The 19,100-nt window shown below is 41.8% G+C and overlaps 1 protein-coding gene across 3 annotated transcripts in view; it reads left to right on the top strand.

Moving 5' to 3' along the window:
• cacna2d2a (calcium voltage-gated channel auxiliary subunit alpha2delta 2a) overlaps positions 1–19,100 on the top strand; it is a 166,275-nt gene that overhangs the window by 35,308 nt on the left and 111,867 nt on the right. For all 3 annotated transcript variants that reach the window (XM_088309850.1, XM_088309849.1, XM_088309848.1), the window contains exon 3: positions 12,490–12,606. In XM_088309850.1, coding sequence (XP_088165976.1) covers positions 12,490–12,606 — 117 coding nt within the window. The remainder of the gene's footprint in view (positions 1–12,489; positions 12,607–19,100) is intronic.

The following is a 19,100-nucleotide window of genomic DNA, read 5'->3' as shown; positions in this document are numbered from 1 at the left end:
GACAGGTCCATCTGTTTTTTTGTGTTTTTTGAGCACCACTTCCCCTCCAGCACGACAGTCTTTCCTCATCGGCAAAATATTTATGGCTTGGAAAGAAATGCGTTGGGTCCAAAAAAATTCAACAGTTATTAAATTATTGCTTGAGCAACATGTAATTGAAAACTATGTTTTGGGAAATGTTCCATCTTTTAAGTTGTTGACACTGACTGTGCTTTTGTAAACTTAAAAAATTGTCTTGTTAAACTTAGGTAGTCCAGCTCTAGTGGACAATGTCTTTTTGGAAAAAGCGTGGAAAACAAGCCAAAGGAAAAAAAAACAAAAAAACACAATTCACAGAGTTAATCCTTTGACGCTCGCAGAACCGACTCAGGTCAAATGCGGTCAGCTGAGTTTATCATTAAAACAAAGCCAAAGAATAAGCAAAACACACTAAATCAAACCTTTGACATTCACTGAACTGAGCTCTCGTGCGATATCTCATCTAAGATCCTAGTGTCTTCTTAAAGAGTTATGCCAACGAATATATTTGGTTGTCGTCTAACTGAGGTCCAGTGAGATTATTATATGATGTCATCTAAGTAGGCTGATAGCGTCTTTTTGCCTTCCGGGGGCCGTCTGTGTGTAATTAGGCTATGCTCTTTGTGTAATGACCCAACACAGAGCTGCTCTCTGTCAGGCTTAGCAGGCATGAGGAGGGGGGGGAAAAAACAGCGGGGTCAGGATTTGTCATGTCCGAGAGGGGCATCATGGTCCCGAGTCCAAGTCCACCTATGCAACACGAGACTATCAAGTTGGCAGAGCTTTGAAATTTAACAGCCTGTTCCTTTAAATTGCCTCTGGATTCCTCGCCGCTTTGCTCTGTTTTGCCCGCGGTGCGCCTGAGATAAGAGGGCCTGGACAAAATGGCTGCCAGAGCGACAGTCACGCAGGTTAGATACAGACTCTCCAGACGGATATCTCCAAAAATATAGAAATCGTCTCTGTCAGATGAAAGTCGTGCATCTCCAATTTATGAGTTTGACTTTGAACACCGGTACTGTTTGAGTTCACCTGCATATTAAAAGGATGTGCACAACAACCAATGAAAACAGGTTTTTCACACCATGTTTCAAATACTGTCCTTCAAAATGTGCACTACTTTTCCATTCACTTTATTTTGGAGAAGAGCGACAACACGTAAGCTGATCACTTTACTTTTTTTTAATGAGCCGAAGGTCTTTAACCTTGGCTTGTTAACATAATCTTTGTTTGTGATATCCATCCATCCATTCCCTCAAGCGCGTGTCCTCATTAGGTTTGTGAGCTGGTGCTTATCCCGGCTGACTTTTGGTGAGAAAAGTCGATCCAGCCTGGATTGGTTTCCCATTTTAAAAGGTTAATGTTGTAACATGAGTTCAAAGTGATATATTTTGATTTCAAACGATGACTCCAGCTAATGATTGTTTTTGTAATCGACTAATCTGTCGATCATTTTGTAGATTAATACAATTTTTCTAAAGTTTCCATTTGCATCAATTTATTTGAAAACACATTATTTCAAATTGACAGTGCAGAAAATGTGCAAACATACTCTAAATTAATTATGATTCAGTGATTGGTTTGAGCCGTAACATGTCAGAACTGGTTGCCAGCCAATCGCATCGCACACTTTGACAAACAACCATCCGCACTCACACTCATTCCTATAGGGGCAATTTCGAGTGTCCACTCAACCTGCCATGCCGGTTTTTGGAATGTGGGAGGAAACCAGAGTACCTGGAGGAGAACATGCAAACTGCACACAGGATGGCCGGAGCCGGAATAGAACCCATGACCACTGCACTGTGAGGCCATTGTGCTATGATATTTATAGCTTTGGATTATTTGGTCACTTTGTGACCTATAAAATTTCGGAAAATGAAGAAAAACTATTCTTTTCCCAGATCCACGATCAGCTGTAAACCGCCTGATTGGCCTTGATTTCCGATCATGTGATTGGATTGGGACATCCCTAAAGTATTGCGTAGTAAAGTAAATTAATAATCCCAAACAACTGATCGACCTTTCTTAAGTAATTTCACTTTTACAGAAATAGCCCCAAAAGCTCATTTATACTATAAATTGACTTGACTAAAATGAAGGACATTTTGTAAGCTTTAGTCAGTTTTCTCTGTTTTAAATGAACATTTAAGTTTGAGTTATTTCTTTCATTTCCGAACCTTGGCTGCAAATAATATTTTGTGTTCAAACTATTGGTATTGGGAATTGTAATCATTTTTACATGGTTTAATTACTTTCTGATTTACACTATTTGCATGAGGTTCTTTGTCTCCTCACTGTATGGTCTTCATTTCTGCGTGCAAATTGTTAAGTCAAATTCAGCACAGACTAGGAGTCTAACACGCCAAGTTCGACTGATGGACAGGTGCCAGCCTGCCAGGCTTCATCAGTGGCATGGAAGTGGTGCGTAATTAGGAGAGGAGGAGACGCTACAGCGAGACAACCCCCTCAAGGCTCTGTCTCCTCAGCGGGAAGACCTCCACACAGCCCACTCAAAAGAACACACACGCACGCAACCGTGCAAACACACTGTCACGCATGTAGCAAAATATAATGTGCGCCGTTTTGCACGTTTGAAGTCCTTTAGTGCGTGGAAGCGTGAAATCCTTCACACAACTTCTAACACATCACTTGATTTATCCTTTTTCTTTACCTTTTAATGTCGCTACTTTGAGGGAGTACAATGCGAAGGCAGAAAATTATAGTTGTATATTTAATATACCACCGTGTGAGGTACTGGGTGTCGAGGAAGTAAGAGAAATGGCGGCAAGAAGAATTATAGGGAGGGTTATTCTTTTGCCGCCGTTTTTGTGAGAAATCCTCGCGGACGGGGAAAAGCAATTCTCTACCATCAGCAAGTTAATAAAAAGCCTGCACTTTATCTCCGTCGAAAAGACAAATACCATGACGGAGGATGGAAGGGAAGAGAAGAGCATGGGGGAGGTTGGCCCACATTTCCTCTCATCCGTCTCCCTACTGCAAGTCACTTATGCTATGAATCGTTGTTTGATGGGGCTGTGGAATCACTTGTGTGGACATGACCATTTTTTTTTCATGTACTGTGAACACCCATTCAACCAAATGCAGTAGGAGAAAACCAACTGTAGAGTGAAAGCATATTTAAAACGGTTTTACCACTCATGGTTGTGCAACAAAATTTATGAGCGCACTTTTTAAACAAATTGTAAGTGTCGATGAACACCAGGAATAAAATGTTTGTTTAGCTATGTGCCTTTCAGAGGTGAGGCGAGTGACGAGTTTGTGTGTGTCTGGGTGAGCACTGTGACCAACAGCAGGTCCTGCAGAAGTTTGCACATGTTCTTGGTGTTCAATGAAAGATTGTAAAATGTGGATTTGCGTTCCCACATGCAAGGGCGTCGGAGCGATTACACTCAAAGATACAATTAAATAATTACACAACAGTAGCCTATTCTTAATCAATTGATTTCATGGATTTTTTTTAGCACTTCCTTGCGTTAAAATGTGATATTGTCATGATGCTTTGTTGCATACTGCTATTGCTATGGATAATTATTAATTTCTGGATATGCACACAGTAAATTTCGCAGAGGACATTTAACTCTAAAACGACAATTTGGTCTCAGTCTAATCAGGGTAAAATTTGCACAAAGTAAACTATTCAAAATACATTTTACACTGAAAAAAATTTTGGAGCAATATTTACTTGGGGGAAAAAAAACAACGTTTTTTTCATTAGTGAAAGCGAAGGAACCCACAAGAAAAAAAACTACAGTTTTTAGTGAGCACACATGTATTCATTAGTGATACCGCACTTGTGAGTTAAAAGCATTGCATTTCTTGCTTGCACTACAATTAATGCCAATGATTGATCTTCTTCACATACAGTACCAAATCATTAATACCTGCTTATGGGTGGATTAGCAGTTGTGGAATTTTTTTTCGGTGGTTGTCACATTCTGTTACCCAAAGCAGAAGACAAAGCAGTTCTCTCTAAGTCATGTCAGAAGCCAATGCACATACATTTAGCGTTAGCATTGTCTGGCTTGGAGGCTCAGGAGGTGAATCGAACCCGGGGCGTCTCGGGCCACAAGCCACTTTATTAAGCACTGCCCTACAGTAGTGTTTATTTATTGTCCTCTTTACTCCGGCTGCAGGGGAGCTGCAGATTCACTTCTCACCCTCAACCCAATGCCTACGATTATTCCATAATGGCTCGGGATGCTTGCAGCTGAACACACTTGTATGTCATTGAGATTAGGTGAGGTTTATTGGCTTTTTTGGGGGTTTGACCGTTTGCGCGTGTGTGTGCATGTCTTTGTTCCCACCTGTTTGGATCGCCGGTTGACAATCCCGCTGATAATGTCGCCACCCCCTCCCTTCCCTGTTCAATGTCACCCTCCTCTTATCTCAAACTGTCCGAATGGGGTGTATGTAAACATGTTGGCCGGCCTTTGTTTCCTGTGACGTTTGCCTGGAAGCAGCTCGCTGGCAGATAATACCCCCGTGTTTCCCCCTGGGCCCATATTACAATCATGCCTTGTTCTTATCACTCTTCTTTATTTTCGTTTCTTGCATGCCTTTTTGGGATGCTTTTTAGGACCCAAGCGCCGCCGTGGGTCATATAGACATTCATGGAATCATTTTTTATCATTCTTCTGATGAATTAAAGGCCTTTTTTGGGTCCTCACCATTTCTGGAAACACTCAATTTCTTCACCAATGTGTTTATCCTGCTGAAAATGGCTAAGTTTAAGTGCAGTTATTATTCGGGTTATGACCAAATTTCTGGTTACTGAAACATTTGGAATAACTTGTATCGAGTCGTGAGCGGACAGTTACTCCCTCCCGTATATTGTACATGTCATTCATATGGTTAATTATTATTAATGGTTTATAATAACATTATTCCACATAAATTGAGACAATTTGTCATTTCACCAGTGAGAATCAAACTGGTAGCCCTTATCTTAAACAGCACAAAAGTAACTCTCAGCTTTACCCCAATAAGACATAAGTATCCTGGACAGTTGCTTCTTAGCAGGTGTCATTTAATGTGGGATGACTATGGCGTCAAAGTATTTGCCATGATAGAGGATGTGTGAGGGCCTCTTCATCTCCGCTCACAACTTTAATATAGTCTTACTTTTCTCCCTAAACAAGATCAACATACTAAAATATGGTGTGCGCTTACCTCACTCTCTTGGCACCGGTTAATCCCTACAAGGAATTATAATTGCAAAGTAGAGTTACTTTAAGGTCAGAGCAAGTTGTATATGTTATCAAGCTGTATGTTGTATTTTGTTTGAGCGTGTTTCGTAATAACGCTGGGGTTGGACAAGAAGTGGTTTTCCTCACAGTTAAGATGTTCTGGGTTTGAATCTCAACTCAGTATGTTCTTCGCATGTTTTCATGGGGTTTTTCTGGGTACTCTGATTTAGCTCCACTTTTAAAAACATGTATCTTGGGGTATTTAAATGCTCAATATTGTCCATCGGTGTGACTGCAAGTGTGAAATATCGTTGGGTTGGAGCGTATAGACCAACCACCGGGTTGTGGACCAGTACAGGCCACTATGGACCGGGCCGCACAGATGAAAGAAAATAACAACTTGCAGTACTTCCAGTTTATTTATTATTTGAGGCTGAAAATTATATTATTTGAAAAATGACTGTGTTCAATCATCATCATCAATCTATAATCTCTTGACGCCTTGTCTCGGTTTCGGTAGTGACCATGTTAAGGTTCATGAAAATACACAGTGGATTTGTGCTTGTTGTTGTAGCGTTTTGTTAGTCAGGCAACCAATTCAGGGACAGACGACAACCCACTTCCGCCTTTGCTTAGGCCGTCCTTTTGAAAAAAAAAACTGTGCATACTCCGCCCTCCATCCCATTAAGGACCGATCCGTCCCTGGGACGGATTGTCCATCTTTGCGAATAATTAATAAAAATATTTAGTCAGAAAGAGGAATATTGTCAAATGTAATGACTGCAACAGACGCACGTAAAACTAGACAAACCAATGAAAGAAAATCATTTCAACGTACTGCCCCATTTTAATGGTAAAGCTGTAACTGTTGATGTGTTCGTCCTGCCGTTTCGAGGAGGGAGGACTGCTTATCTCCCTGTGAAGTCAGCCACAATAGGCCCGAGCCTGGCTGCTTGACAGAGACAGATGCCGCATCATTAAGGAATATTAGTGGGCTCGGCTGAGCGGACCGGGCTTCCTTCAGCCCCCGAGAGCGGCAGCAGCCCCTCCACGGGGAGCTTGATAAGACACAACACACCAGAAGCTTCATGCAGTTGAATAAAAGCCAATGCCTGCAGTAGGCCAGACAAATTTAGCAGGAAGTGGAGACATTGACGGCTAGAGTTGATGTCATGTTTTGGGGAAGGGTTGTATGCCTTAATGAGACAGCAGAGGGAGAAAAACAGACTGATGATGAGTGTCAGTGGTGGGAAAACATCTACACAAGCTGTCAGGGAGGCTTAATTCTACAAGGAATGCAACTGTGTTAGCATGTGTAGCTAACTAAAGGCGGCAGACGACAATGTGTGTGTGCTGCAATGTAATACTAATTAGCTATGACTATAATCTCACTCAATATTTCAGTTACTGTCTGTGGTACGGATTCATATTACTATATTAAGCCTTCATTTTTTTGCAGTACTTACTACAGTAGGGTTACAACCTGAACTGGAGCCTATTTCAGCTGATTTTGGAGTAGTAGCGTACATCCGAGGCTGGTCGGGAGTCAATCGCTTAGCACATATAGCAGTGGTGGACGGTTAAGGCCTTCAAGTCCTTTTATGCTGGCCTAACATAATCAAGAAATCATGTCATATTAAATCCCATCCAATCAGAATTCAGCTAGCTTGTGTTTCCAGGCAGATTTCATTATGACAGTAGCACACACTATTTGTCCGAGGCCTTCAGACACGATCGTGCGGCGTCTGTTCTGTATGAATGTGAGGGTTTTACAGTTGATAGCCAGTTGCGACAGCCAGTCAGATCAAGAGTTGTTCTCGCTGGCCTTAGGTTGAAGGTGATGAACGCATCTTGTGATTGGCTATTCACTCGTGAGGGGGCAGCGCTATGCGGAATCAATACACCCGAAAGTCGTAACTGCCGACCGTTCGAAAATCTAAAATATATTCTTGCTTTTTTTAAACCACAATGGCAGATGGAGGGAAAAGTGTGGATTTAATTGCAGATACACTTGCGCGGCCATTTTCAAGACGGACCTTTCAAGAGAAGCTAGGTTGTACAACACTTACTCAGTACTGTGTAAGTATGTTTCTGTATATATATATCTCCCATCGTGGTGTCATAAATGGTGGTAATATGAAGGAATTTATGCAAGTCAAGTAGGACTACACTGAAGGCCTACGTGTGAAATGCACGGCCCGGCGCTTACATATAGACAACTTGGTCCCAACCGGCCAATATGAAGTAGACTTTTGCTTTTCTTTTTCAAATTACAGCCTTTGCGGTTTGACGTTGTACGTCGTTGCAAAGTCAATTTGAAGTCACTCAGTCCGATTGAGTTGCGAGCACACAAAGATGGACGATCTTATGTAGACTTGCATGTGGAGGGTCATTTTATTTTATTTTTTTTTGACAGTGCTTTTGTAGTACGCCATCGCCCTCGTCTTCCCATCTGTGTGTTTGCAGTGCCACTTTCAGTTTTTGGCACACTGGAGCCCGTCATCATTGCCTAATGACGAGCATGATAGAATGCGTGTGATGTGCACAAGCTGTACCCAGAGTGCGTCAATGTGCGAGTTTCATTCACTTGCGCCCCGTGCCAACAAAAGCATATTGGTGGCAATTGGCAGTCGCCGGTGTCATATCCTGTGCAAAGTGTCAGCAGCAGAAGGTTTGATTGGCCGTCAGCAGCGGTCTGCCGAGCCGCCTCTCGTCGTTCTCGCGGAGAATGACAGGCCAGCACAGAATGCTGCCCAGGCTTCACAGCCTCAAGCCAACTGCATGACTGATTAGCAGTAATAGATGTTTTAATCCCAAAACAAATGAACAGCTTTACAATTTTTAATGGGCAACACAACACAAACATGTTATGATGCTTATTTGCTTTTTTAATGACTGGAGTCTTTTTTTTTTTTGTACTTTTCAGAGGGAACATTTTTTTGTGAAAATATGATTTAAAACCTTACGACTAATAACATATCTGTGATATGCTTCTCTAATGATCAAGAATTTTAGCACACAGTATTGTATAGTGCGTATTTCTTATCCAATGACGGCTGAGGGTGTAGCGAGTGGGTTGCGACAAGGTGACTGGCAACTGCTTTCGGAAGTAGCAGCTCAGAGTGTAGAAAAAGAAGAAGCAAGCGCCCATAAAGACGGTAAAAGCATGGATTGCATTTTCATTGAGGGAGGCAGTGCTGTGATGTGATGTCAGATAAACAGATAAATTGTCAGATGTCTTTTTCTTCTTCAAGTCATGTCTATCTTTACCTGGGTGCCATCGAGTGTTCAGATAGAGAAACCTGGATAAATTCCTAAATGTCACTTGAAGCACTCTTATTCAATTTCCTTATACAACTCTTAATATACTTCGAAGAAGAATTTTACGCTCCTTAGAACCCAAATGAAACTCCATACTGATTTGCCTTCTGATGTACAATATGGAGTATTTTCTTTCCATTTGGTAATTTGGTTTAACGTGACTGGTGATTGTCTTTGTGTTTAATCCATTCCATCCACTATCTGATCCGCTTCTCCTCACAAGGGTCGCGGGAATGCTGGAGCCTATCCCAGCCGTCTTCGGGCAGTAGGCGAGGTACACCCTGGACACGTTGCCAACCAATCGCAGGGCACACAGAGACAAACAACAATTTGCGCTCACGCTCACACCTAGGAACTATTTAGACCGTTCAATCAACCTACCGTGGATGTTTTTTGCATGTGGGAGGAAACGGGAGTACCCGGAGAAAACCCACACAGGCACGGGGAGAACACGCAAACAAAACCAAGGGAAGGCTGGAGCCAGAATCGGACCTTGCACCTCTGAACTGTGAGGCGGAGCTGCTAGCCAATCTACCACCGAGCCACCCTTGTGTTTAATAGTGTTTAGGACATTTGGAAACACCTGCTTTTACTTTGGAAAATGAGCCACATTTCCCGCTATTTTCTGACATCAACCAGTGACTAGTGTCAATTAGAAGCAATGTCCTATTTTGAATGATAAAGGTATGGACAAAGGTTGTTTTTTTTCAATCGCATTAAAAACGTACATCAACAGATAAAATTGGTTGTTGTAGCGCTAAAGTTGAAAATTCTAAACCGAATCCATTGATCGATATCGGCCGATCACACTTATTGATGATCGGTATGGGTACAGTTTAAAACCTTGATCAGAACTTGCTAACATGAACGAATGCCCCATCGTTGGAAATACAGTCTAACGCATTAACAATGTCTTACTCACAACAAACATTGCAACACTCATCATTTATAAATAGAGCTGTCCTATATAAAGTTAACTTTCATTTGAATATGAATTATATATGGTGCATGCTGAGGCTACCTTTACTCTATACCGCTTTAATTGCCGTTGTCAGCCAGTGCCGACTAATAACTATCTCGTGTTCGTGCAGTGCTGTTTAAACGGCTGTTGATTACTATCAATAATGCAGGTAGTGACGCGTACACTCAATTAAATCAAATATAAACAGTAGATGCTCATGCCCCAACTCTGTACACATCATCATCAGATAAATTAAATTTACTGCTTAAGCGACTGACTGGCGGGATTTTACACATTTATTGTTAAAACACCATGAACTGACAAATACAATAACAGTCTTTCCTTGGGCAGTGTACAAAATGCCAGTGAAAGCGATTGCTTTTTCAGTTTATGTGGCAGTAAGTGATACAAAAATAAACATGGGCTACATCAGTTGTGGAAAACTGTGCAGGCCGATCCATTACGCTGGTGTCATGCTTGATCAAACAGAGGGACCTCGTATAGAATACTGACTTGTCATCACTGATATTCGTGAGAAATACAACCAAGGATCCAAAATACTTTCTGGATGTACTGTAAACTAGGGCCGGAGGAAAATGGAAAAAAAGTAATAAGTAATCTCAGGATTATTTTGATCGATTATCACATATCCCAGAAATAGATGCTAATTAGCCTGTCAATGGGATTTTACATTGACTTTAGCATTCGCACACGCAAAGATTTTAAAACAAAGCATCTCTTGTCTTGTATTTAAAGATACAATGTGTGCAATTGTTTTGTGTGTTTAGTTTCACAGTAAACACCAACTGGGGTATCATCAAACAGCTTTATGCACGCTCAGGGAGAGCAGACTAACATTCGTCACACGATTGCTGCACAAGCGACACAGTGGGTGCGTTCAGGCTGCTTTCACAATGTAGGAACTTGCAAACACACTGTGCAGTTTGGCACATTACTCATGTTTCTCCCGTTAGAATGTTTCTATAATCGTGAGAAGCCATAACAGAAATCCTTAGATTACAGTTTGATTAATTGCCTAGCCCGAATTTACTCCCGTGGCATGTCTTGTGGCATGTCTTTTAGCATTGCATGCTAGTTTGACCATTAAAAGTCAAGCTTGCGAATCTCTATAACCCCTACAACATATGCTTTAATTTTCTTTAATTTTACCCAGGATCTTTTTCTTTTGGCTATTTAAGGAGCCTTTACTTTCTGGATTTGTTGTATTTATTTAATAATGTCATTTTTTTCTCATGTCCTTCCTAATTCTTGTAAAATCATTTAGGTTATGAATATTAGTTGGTTATCTTGAGTATACCACAATCTAGATGCCCAGTCAGGACATGCCTGACACTTTTTTTCTTTGTTGCGTGAGGTCTCTCGCATTTTAAAAATTAATTGCAGTGAGATGTTACAAATCAATATATAATGTATGTTTGTACTGACATTACAGCAGATTTTTGTCCTTACTCCATTTATTGCAAGATTCAGAGTATTCAATGTTGAGAATTGCTGATGACATTTAGTGTGATTTATAATTCACCTAAAAGCTTGCTGTAGTGAATTTTCCAATGTGAGACGGAGCACATTAACGCAATTAATATTGATTTGAAAACAAATTTGACGTGGTGTCAGGCGTTTCACTTAATCCTTTGCTCGATCCGACAAAAGTGGGGCTTTATTGCAATTCCACTGAGAGCCTGTTCCTCTTTGGGAAAAGAACTTGAAATGATGTGTGTCACTTTGGATTGAATGCACCTCATGTTTATGTCACCTTGGTGAGAAGAAACCTCTTTTAACCTTTTGTTGGATGGTAAACACAATCTGTGATCCCTCAGGGCCCATCCAGAATAAGACCAAGGCCAGGCAAATCTCATCAGAGTGCTCGGCTGGCGCGGTCCGAACCTCTGGGACCAGATGTGTCAGCTCACTCTGCCAATGGCTGCCTGCCCAGCTTTCAGATTGATAGAGAGCCAGCCAATAGATGCCTTTGTTTTGCCTCTTGCTGCACATCAGCACGTCATGTTGACGTTTGGAATATTTTTTTAAAGCTTGCTTGCATGCTTGCGTTTGCAACTCCAGGAGAAACGTGACTGTGACAAATTGACAATAGTGCATAACTTTGAAGGCCCACTAGGTACAGTGTGTCTTTTTAGGCATACTAAAAGAGGGTGTTCTACTGACTACGGCTGCAGCTATAGATTTTTTTTTTAAATCTATTTTTCTACCGATTATCCCATCGAGTAATTGGATATTAATCAACTTGGCTGATTGTTGGCAAATGTATTCTGTATTCATTTTGCCACGTCTGCGTCTGCTTTTTGAGAAAAGAATAATTCAAAACTGGGTTATTTTGGACTTGATTACTAAGCATCTATTATTGGTATTGGCCCTGAAAAAAATATATTTTTAAAAACATCTATCTGTTGTATACTTTCATCCTGTTGAATGTCATTATTGCTGCCGTACGTTATGTGTTTATATGTTAAAAAAAATTTAATCTGTAAAAAGATGACCTCTTTTTCCAATGTTTAAGCAACTAATAACATCTGATTTGGGCCCTACTTTCTATATTGCGGATTTTTATATATTGATGGTGCGTCTGACCTATATCCCCAACAAAAAAGGGGTTTTCACTCTAATAATGAGAGGTTGTTATAAAGCCAAAATCACTGGATTTTGGACAGTGAGCAAGGTAAAGGAGTCATTGTTTATTGAATTTGTTCCATACCGCAGCTGGCCTTGCTAAGTGTTGTGCCATTAAGGACCTCGTTCTGTGTTTACTTTTGCTACTGCACTGATGCTTGCGGGAGCGATGGCAGGCTGCTTGCCTGCTCGGCGGATCATGTTTACCATCGTGTGTGCTCACTCCAGAGCAAGCACGCTGCTCCCCTGCGATTAAATTATTTATCCCCTTAAAACAAACGAAGGTGCGCTGTGTAATCTGAGTTGTGCGTGCATGTGTGTGTGTGTGTGCAGATTTACAATGAGAAGAGGAGCCAGTTTGAAATCAAGAGGAACAACCCCAAGGACCTCGTGGAGAGAGTGGCCCGAGACATTGCCAGGCTGCTAAACAGTAAGAGGAAAGCCCTGGAGGTAAGCAACTAAATGCTTAAAAGACTTTGTAACACTTGCAGATGTGTAAGCACAATGACGTTAAAATACATGCAGCTGAAACTCACATCACAAATCTGTGGTCCTGATTTCATAAACACTTTTCCCCGTAGAAAGTAACGTTCCTAATAACATGCACGTTAAACACAAATTTCCCCATTGTGGGACTAATAAAGGACATCTTTATCTTTATCTTTTTTATGAGGCACCATCTACGCTCATCACCATCCTCGCTTGATATTTCTCCATGTGCGAGGGCATTTTTTGCCATAGGTGCCAAGTATCGAACATGTTAGATCATTTCGGCGCTCAGGCAGCAGGCGCTAGGTGTGCCGGGCACAGGAGCCAACCGTACTTGGCTATTATCCATGACGCATGTGCTCTTCATACACCACATATGGTGGCATTATGTCAGTATATTTTTGTGGTTATCCTCATTGAAACATATGTGAGAGGTAGTGCACCCAAACTCATTGAAATCATGAGTGAATAAAGAGGTATAAAAAAATCTTTATAGGGAGTTTCAATCCGCCCCACCGAATCCTGCAAACTCCTATTTTTTTCCATTCATTTTGACCCTGATATGGTCACCTGAGAGTGAAAAGCGCTGACATTTTGGAGTTTGGTCTTTTAAAAAAAAATAAAAAGAATGGAAGTGTGTATCTTCTAAAAGCATGAGGTGTTTGGGGGGATGAAGCACATTCATCCCGAGGAGCAGAGGTCTCTCAGGGGCGTGATTAATTCCACAGTTGGGATCCTTAAAGGGAACAAGGCGTCGCAGTACATCTCCAATGGCCATGATTGGATTTGGAATGACATTGGTTTTGGCGCTTTTCTGCACCTGACACGCACACACACACATCATACCACAACAAAACCCATCAGTTCCCCGCCAACTTTCACATGTCCGCCAGACTCACTGTGGATGGAGGGAAGGAGGAAATGAGGTGACGACTGGTAAAGGCTGAGAAAAAAAAAAATAGATGGTCTGGAATGAGAATGTCTCCCTCCGGCGTGGAAGAATCAAGAAATGATGTTCAGAAATTCATAGATTTAAAAATGAGCAGGGAAGGGACGGGAGGCAAAAGTGAAGCGGTAAAAAGTTTTTGGGTAAAAAGCAAAGCGGAAAGGAAAAGAGATTGCAAAAAGGGAACGGAGGCAAAGAAAAATTGGGTCATAATGGCTTTGTTGAGTATAAATGTAAAATAGTAAGTTCACGGTGCTTCTTTTTCACACTTTGATAGTTTCTCCGAAAACTTCCTACATGGATATTTACAGTATTTAATCATGAATGTGAAAACAAAAAACTCTTTTCCAAGAATATGTTTAACGTTCATGTTCAAATCTCTTCCAAGTGCCCAATTGTGATTAAATTCATATAGTATATAATGAGAAAAAAAAAATTGAGTTCCATGTACATTTCAAATGACACTTATCTGATATGACTGCGGACATGGAGGTATGGGTACATTCGGAAAATCTCTCTGACCCCTAACCCCACTCTGAGCGTGAGTGTGTGTTCAGAGAGGCAGAGCGTGCCCCCCCCCCCATTAATTTCCTGACGCACCCTCTGTTATAAACCAATCAGCAGTTCATGCTTGAACTCTTTCCATCTGTACTGCCTAACACACTGGGGGCTCCGTGTCCTCAGTTGGGGCGCACGCTGATCTATTTCATGGCCTCTCGTTACCGAACAGCACATTTGTTGCTTTCCGAGATGTCTGAGTAAACCAGAGCGCGCCAGGTGCGTATTTCTGAACGCACCCTACATGTGCCCTGTGATTGACTGGCGACCAATCCAGAGTTGACCCAGCTCACCAGAGGTCAGGCTTCACCTCACTAGTGACCCAAATACACACTTAAAACTGCTGGATCAAAATCGTTAACAGCACTTGGTCCAAAATGGGCCGGCCAATGCTGGGTTATTTATAACTTGTGCGTTGGCTTGAAGATTTGACCCAGAATGCTGGATCAAGATTTGGCTCTAACAAGGGGTAAAAACTTCCCAAACAAATGAGTTAAAGCTATCAAGAAATGGATCTGCATGTTATTAGTATAGCTGAGGTTAAAAGTAATCCTGATTTCTTGAACAATATTTTTCAAGAAGAAGCAGTAACTTCCCCCTGTAAGGGGGCTATGATTGGCAGTATTTACACCAGAGGGTCAAACTCATTATAGCTCAGGGGCTACATGGAGGAAAATCTATTATCAAGTGGGCCGGACCAGTGAAATCATGATCTGTAACAAAAAACAATTGTCGTCAATATTACGCAGATAATCGCTATTTGCATGCTGTCTTGGCGTCACCATTGTTTGATTGTGTCACATTTAACCCATTTTTGTTTGACTTTTCCAATCAAACCGTGACTTCAGGTTGCGTGTTAAATAGTGACATCCAGGGCAATTCCTTGTTCAACTTATTCTTCTCACCTGAGCATTGCTTGGAAATATCAAGAATAACACTTTGTATGAAAGGCTTACAGATTGACCACTTTGTTGAATTTCATTATACATATTAAAAGATTCAAGGTTAAGGTAAATGTACAGTGAATTAAGTTTACAGATCTATCTTACTTGTGTACAACTAAAATTGGCCAGTAGGTGAATGTTTGACATAAGCGGTTTACACGTCGTCCATGGTCAGCAGTGTTACCCCCTGAGCCGTCCAGTCGCCTAGAACATTTTCTAAGAATGTTATGTTAAATTTACTTTGTTTGGTACTCAAGTGTCCCAAATGATTGACCAGCTTCAGCTCATCAGACCACCCATATCCAATCTTCAACCCAACCTGCTGGGTCAAAATTATGAGCCCTACGTGCTCAAAATCCACAGGAACCCAATGAGTGGGTTAAAAATACAACCCCAGTCAAATTCAATGTCGTTACTATACAGCTGTTAATCACAAGAGAGTTTCAAAAGTCTTCACATGCCCACAACATACTAAAACCCCCCAAGAGGGCACAGAAAAACCTTTTAAAAAAAAATTGACAAACTTGGTCCGCAATGGTAATACCCGTCCAGGATGACCAGGCTGACCCAGCATTTTTTAGTGTGTAATGAAAATGTTGCTTGTCTACAGGCCCAATAACCAGTCCAAGGTGTACACCACTTCTCCCATCAGAAGTCAGCTAGGTTAGGCTCCATCTCACCCATGACTCTAATGAACACGTGTTTAAAAAAAAATCCGACATGAAGACCTTTCCAATTACATCATCGCCCTCATTATTAAGACAGTGGAAAGGCTTGAACTTGATCTTGAAAGCTCTGGAGTTTGAACATCGCAGCGGCGTGTGAATCCCACCTAGTATCAGCAGAGTATGTGTGCAGAGGTTTGTGAGTGTTTGTGCTCTTCGGTGTGTGCCTAGTGTGAGATCAGAGCAACAGGCTCACACCTGAGAGCGATACCAGAGTGTTTCTCTGACAGCTCTTTGAAGCCGGAGAAGGCCGCCCGTGTCGCCTGTCATGTCTGCACATGATTCCACGCGATTTACGATGACTGATCCAGGGGTACCAAACCTCTTCCAGTGATGCTTTGCCTTAGATCAGGTACAGAGTTCACCCGGGTTGCCCAGAAACAGATGCCGTCGCATCTCGTCCAGTGTCACTCACAGCCCAAAATGAATCGGAGCTGTCAGTCAAAGTCCCCTGTTGGGATTTTCCCGCTCTCTCCGAGCAAATATACTTGAGAGTTGTTACGTTCCCGTCGGCTTCTGCGGAGCAAAAAACGCTGTTGTCAAATCTCTTCACTTGAGATTTCACAGAGAAGCTTGGTGGAATAGAGAGAGGGGTATAAGGTTGGTCTAATCCAATTACAGACATTTCAATCGTATCCCAATAGCTCAAAGAGGCTGAAGGATGTCTGCCTGTGGGTTGCTCGTTGCCTGATGGATACGAGCCCAGCACTCGACGCTGACAGGGTCAAACAATGGAAGTGAAGTAAGATGAACGGTCTTGGCTCTGCGTGAATTTTGTTTGCGGTAATTTACATGAGTCTCCGTGGGTAACCGCCGACAGGCAAACAGGTTACTAGAGTGGTAAAGGCTGCAATCACTGAGGTTTTTAGTGATGGATGCATTCCTGGGAACAACAAGATTGGCCTACATAAATAGATATCAGCGTTCCACACGGAATCCATGTTTAGTGGGGCAAGGCGTCCAATTGGACTTGAAATCAAACTCAATGTGTCGGCTGCTTGAGTCATGAACAGTTCATGTCTGCCGGTGCAGAATGGTCCTACTATCTGAAGCGTTGGACATGGATAGACTGAATGGCTTTACATTTGCCCCGTGATCCTCTCTCTGAGGTACAGAAGTGCTGCTAATATCTTGCAACACACGCGTGTCATTCCACCAGCTCTATATTTCATGGAGCTAAAGAGTATTTCTGCAGTCGAGCGGTTTCCCTGGTGTCCTGCGAGAGTCACAACCCAAAAGCAGGCATTTACGAGTTGTCTTTACATCATCAATCACAGCAGAAATGTGCAGTTTCCAGGGAGCGCATGTTGAGTCAACGCTGTCACCGTATCAAAATGTAGAAGAGACAAGTCAATTACCATAATGTTTGATAATGCATCACAGCATTTCAAAAATGCCTTGTAGGGACCGCACCGAAAGCAATGTGATTGGATATTTAAAGGGGACAGATGGAGAATTGACTATTTAGTTGTTAGTTTTCAAATACAGTTGTGCCTTGAGATAATTGCGTGGTTGTTTTTTTCCCCTTAGCTTCAGACAAAACCTTAGCTCCAGACAAAAAAACTACTTTGACGTAATTGCATCACATCCACACTTCTTCTCTTCACGATCACATCTTTGTTATTCTCACAAAGAAAAGGGAAATATGCCTACATTAGCAACAGGTCAAATATAAGAATAGCTCAAGTGGTGATGGGCACTATAATTGATTCTGGTTTGTTTGGGAGTGCTCGTCTTTCAGAGATGACGAAGATGCTCTATGACTTAATGGTGATGATGATCGTAATTGTGAAAGATTGCAGGGAGGCTCGGTGTGGACACAGCGCCGGGGACGGCTTAAGTGTGCTTGACAGGATTAATCAATCAGATGGCATGGACCTCCTGACCATGGTAACCAAGATGACACAGCCAGGTCAGGGATGGGGAGGAATGGCCCGTTCACAGTCGACTGTCATCATCTTACATCTGTTAATAATTGACTACGACGCTGACTCGCAAGCGTGCCTTTATACAGTACACGCTTGAGACAGGTGACAACGCTTGGATCTTTTCAATTATTAAGACAATAAGGAAACACGATGCAACTTTTTCAGTTCCCTGTATCTTAATAATAAGTTCAAAAGGCAGTAAAAGCATTTTAACTTATAGCAGCATCAGTTCATACATGACACTGGGTGTATGTGGTGCATTGTGAAATCACAAAACGCAGAACGGCATGTCAGCTGTATTTTTGTGGTTATTGTTATATCAGGTTCAACCGCGACTTACCTCTTGGATTTGATGTCATGTTTCAGACAAAGCAGGCCTGTGACAAGACTCCAGCTTTCTCTGGATCTTTGCCCAGCCCAACTTGCAAGTCATGTAGTTGGACAAACTTGGTATGGGGTGGGGGTTAATATGTCAAATAATCGCAGGTGCAGATGGTCCCTATGAACGCACAACTGGGCACATTACTAAAGATTTGCTCGGTTGTTTAATTTCACTTTAGATGGGTGGACATGAGAATTCTAGACTGCTTGTATACAAGGACTTAAAATTTTCCGTAATGTTTATTTAAAAATAGATGACATTGAACACCTGCTATTCTCGGAAGATATGGACCGAGCTCTGTGGAAATCTGCGGGTAATCAAAGTCCTACCTTAAAAAGGTGGACAATACAGCAAATGCTAGAGGAAAAAAGGGCTAGAGGAAAAAAGTGTTGACGCAAGAATGTGTGCCTTGTAACTATAAAAAGTTTCAAACCACATTTGCAGCACTTGGAACAAACCTTTGGCCACTCGTGTGATTTCACGGATACAGTTAGTATTGTAGAATGCGTTGACTTGAAAATAAATATTTTCCCAGTGGATTATGTGGATCCGACAATGACCAAATACACGCCCGACCCTGTTCCTATTTGTGGTGACTATATGCAGTAACGAATGTATTAGTTACTTACCTGTAGGTCAAAATCAATGGCAGTGAAACTGCGTGCTTATCAAAGTGGCATTATGAGCATGTCCTCACAGTGCGGAATCATTATCCCAGCAGGATTTCCTCAGAGACACCTCGCCATTTGGCTTTTAATTGAATGGGCGCAAATAACTAATTGAAAACCTCCTACATTTAGCCGACACACTTTGGAATTGGGCAGCAGACCTAAAAACGAGGCTCCCTCCATCACACCGCTGATTAGCTTTAGTCACTACTGATTCCTCAGAGTTGCTCACTTTTGTCTCATGTTGCATCTGCTAACTGATACGGAGGTGTCTCGTATTAATTCAGTCAGTTAGCCGACGCTG

The sequence above is a fragment of the Idiotropiscis lumnitzeri genome, chromosome 11 (genome assembly GCF_059441095.1).
Source record: "Idiotropiscis lumnitzeri isolate Australia: NSW breed Sydney's pygmy pipehorse chromosome 11, RoL_Ilum_1.0, whole genome shotgun sequence".
In the NCBI taxonomy this organism is placed as follows: domain Eukaryota; kingdom Metazoa; phylum Chordata; class Actinopteri; order Syngnathiformes; family Syngnathidae; genus Idiotropiscis; species Idiotropiscis lumnitzeri.
This window is presented reverse-complemented; position numbering and strand designations above follow the sequence as displayed.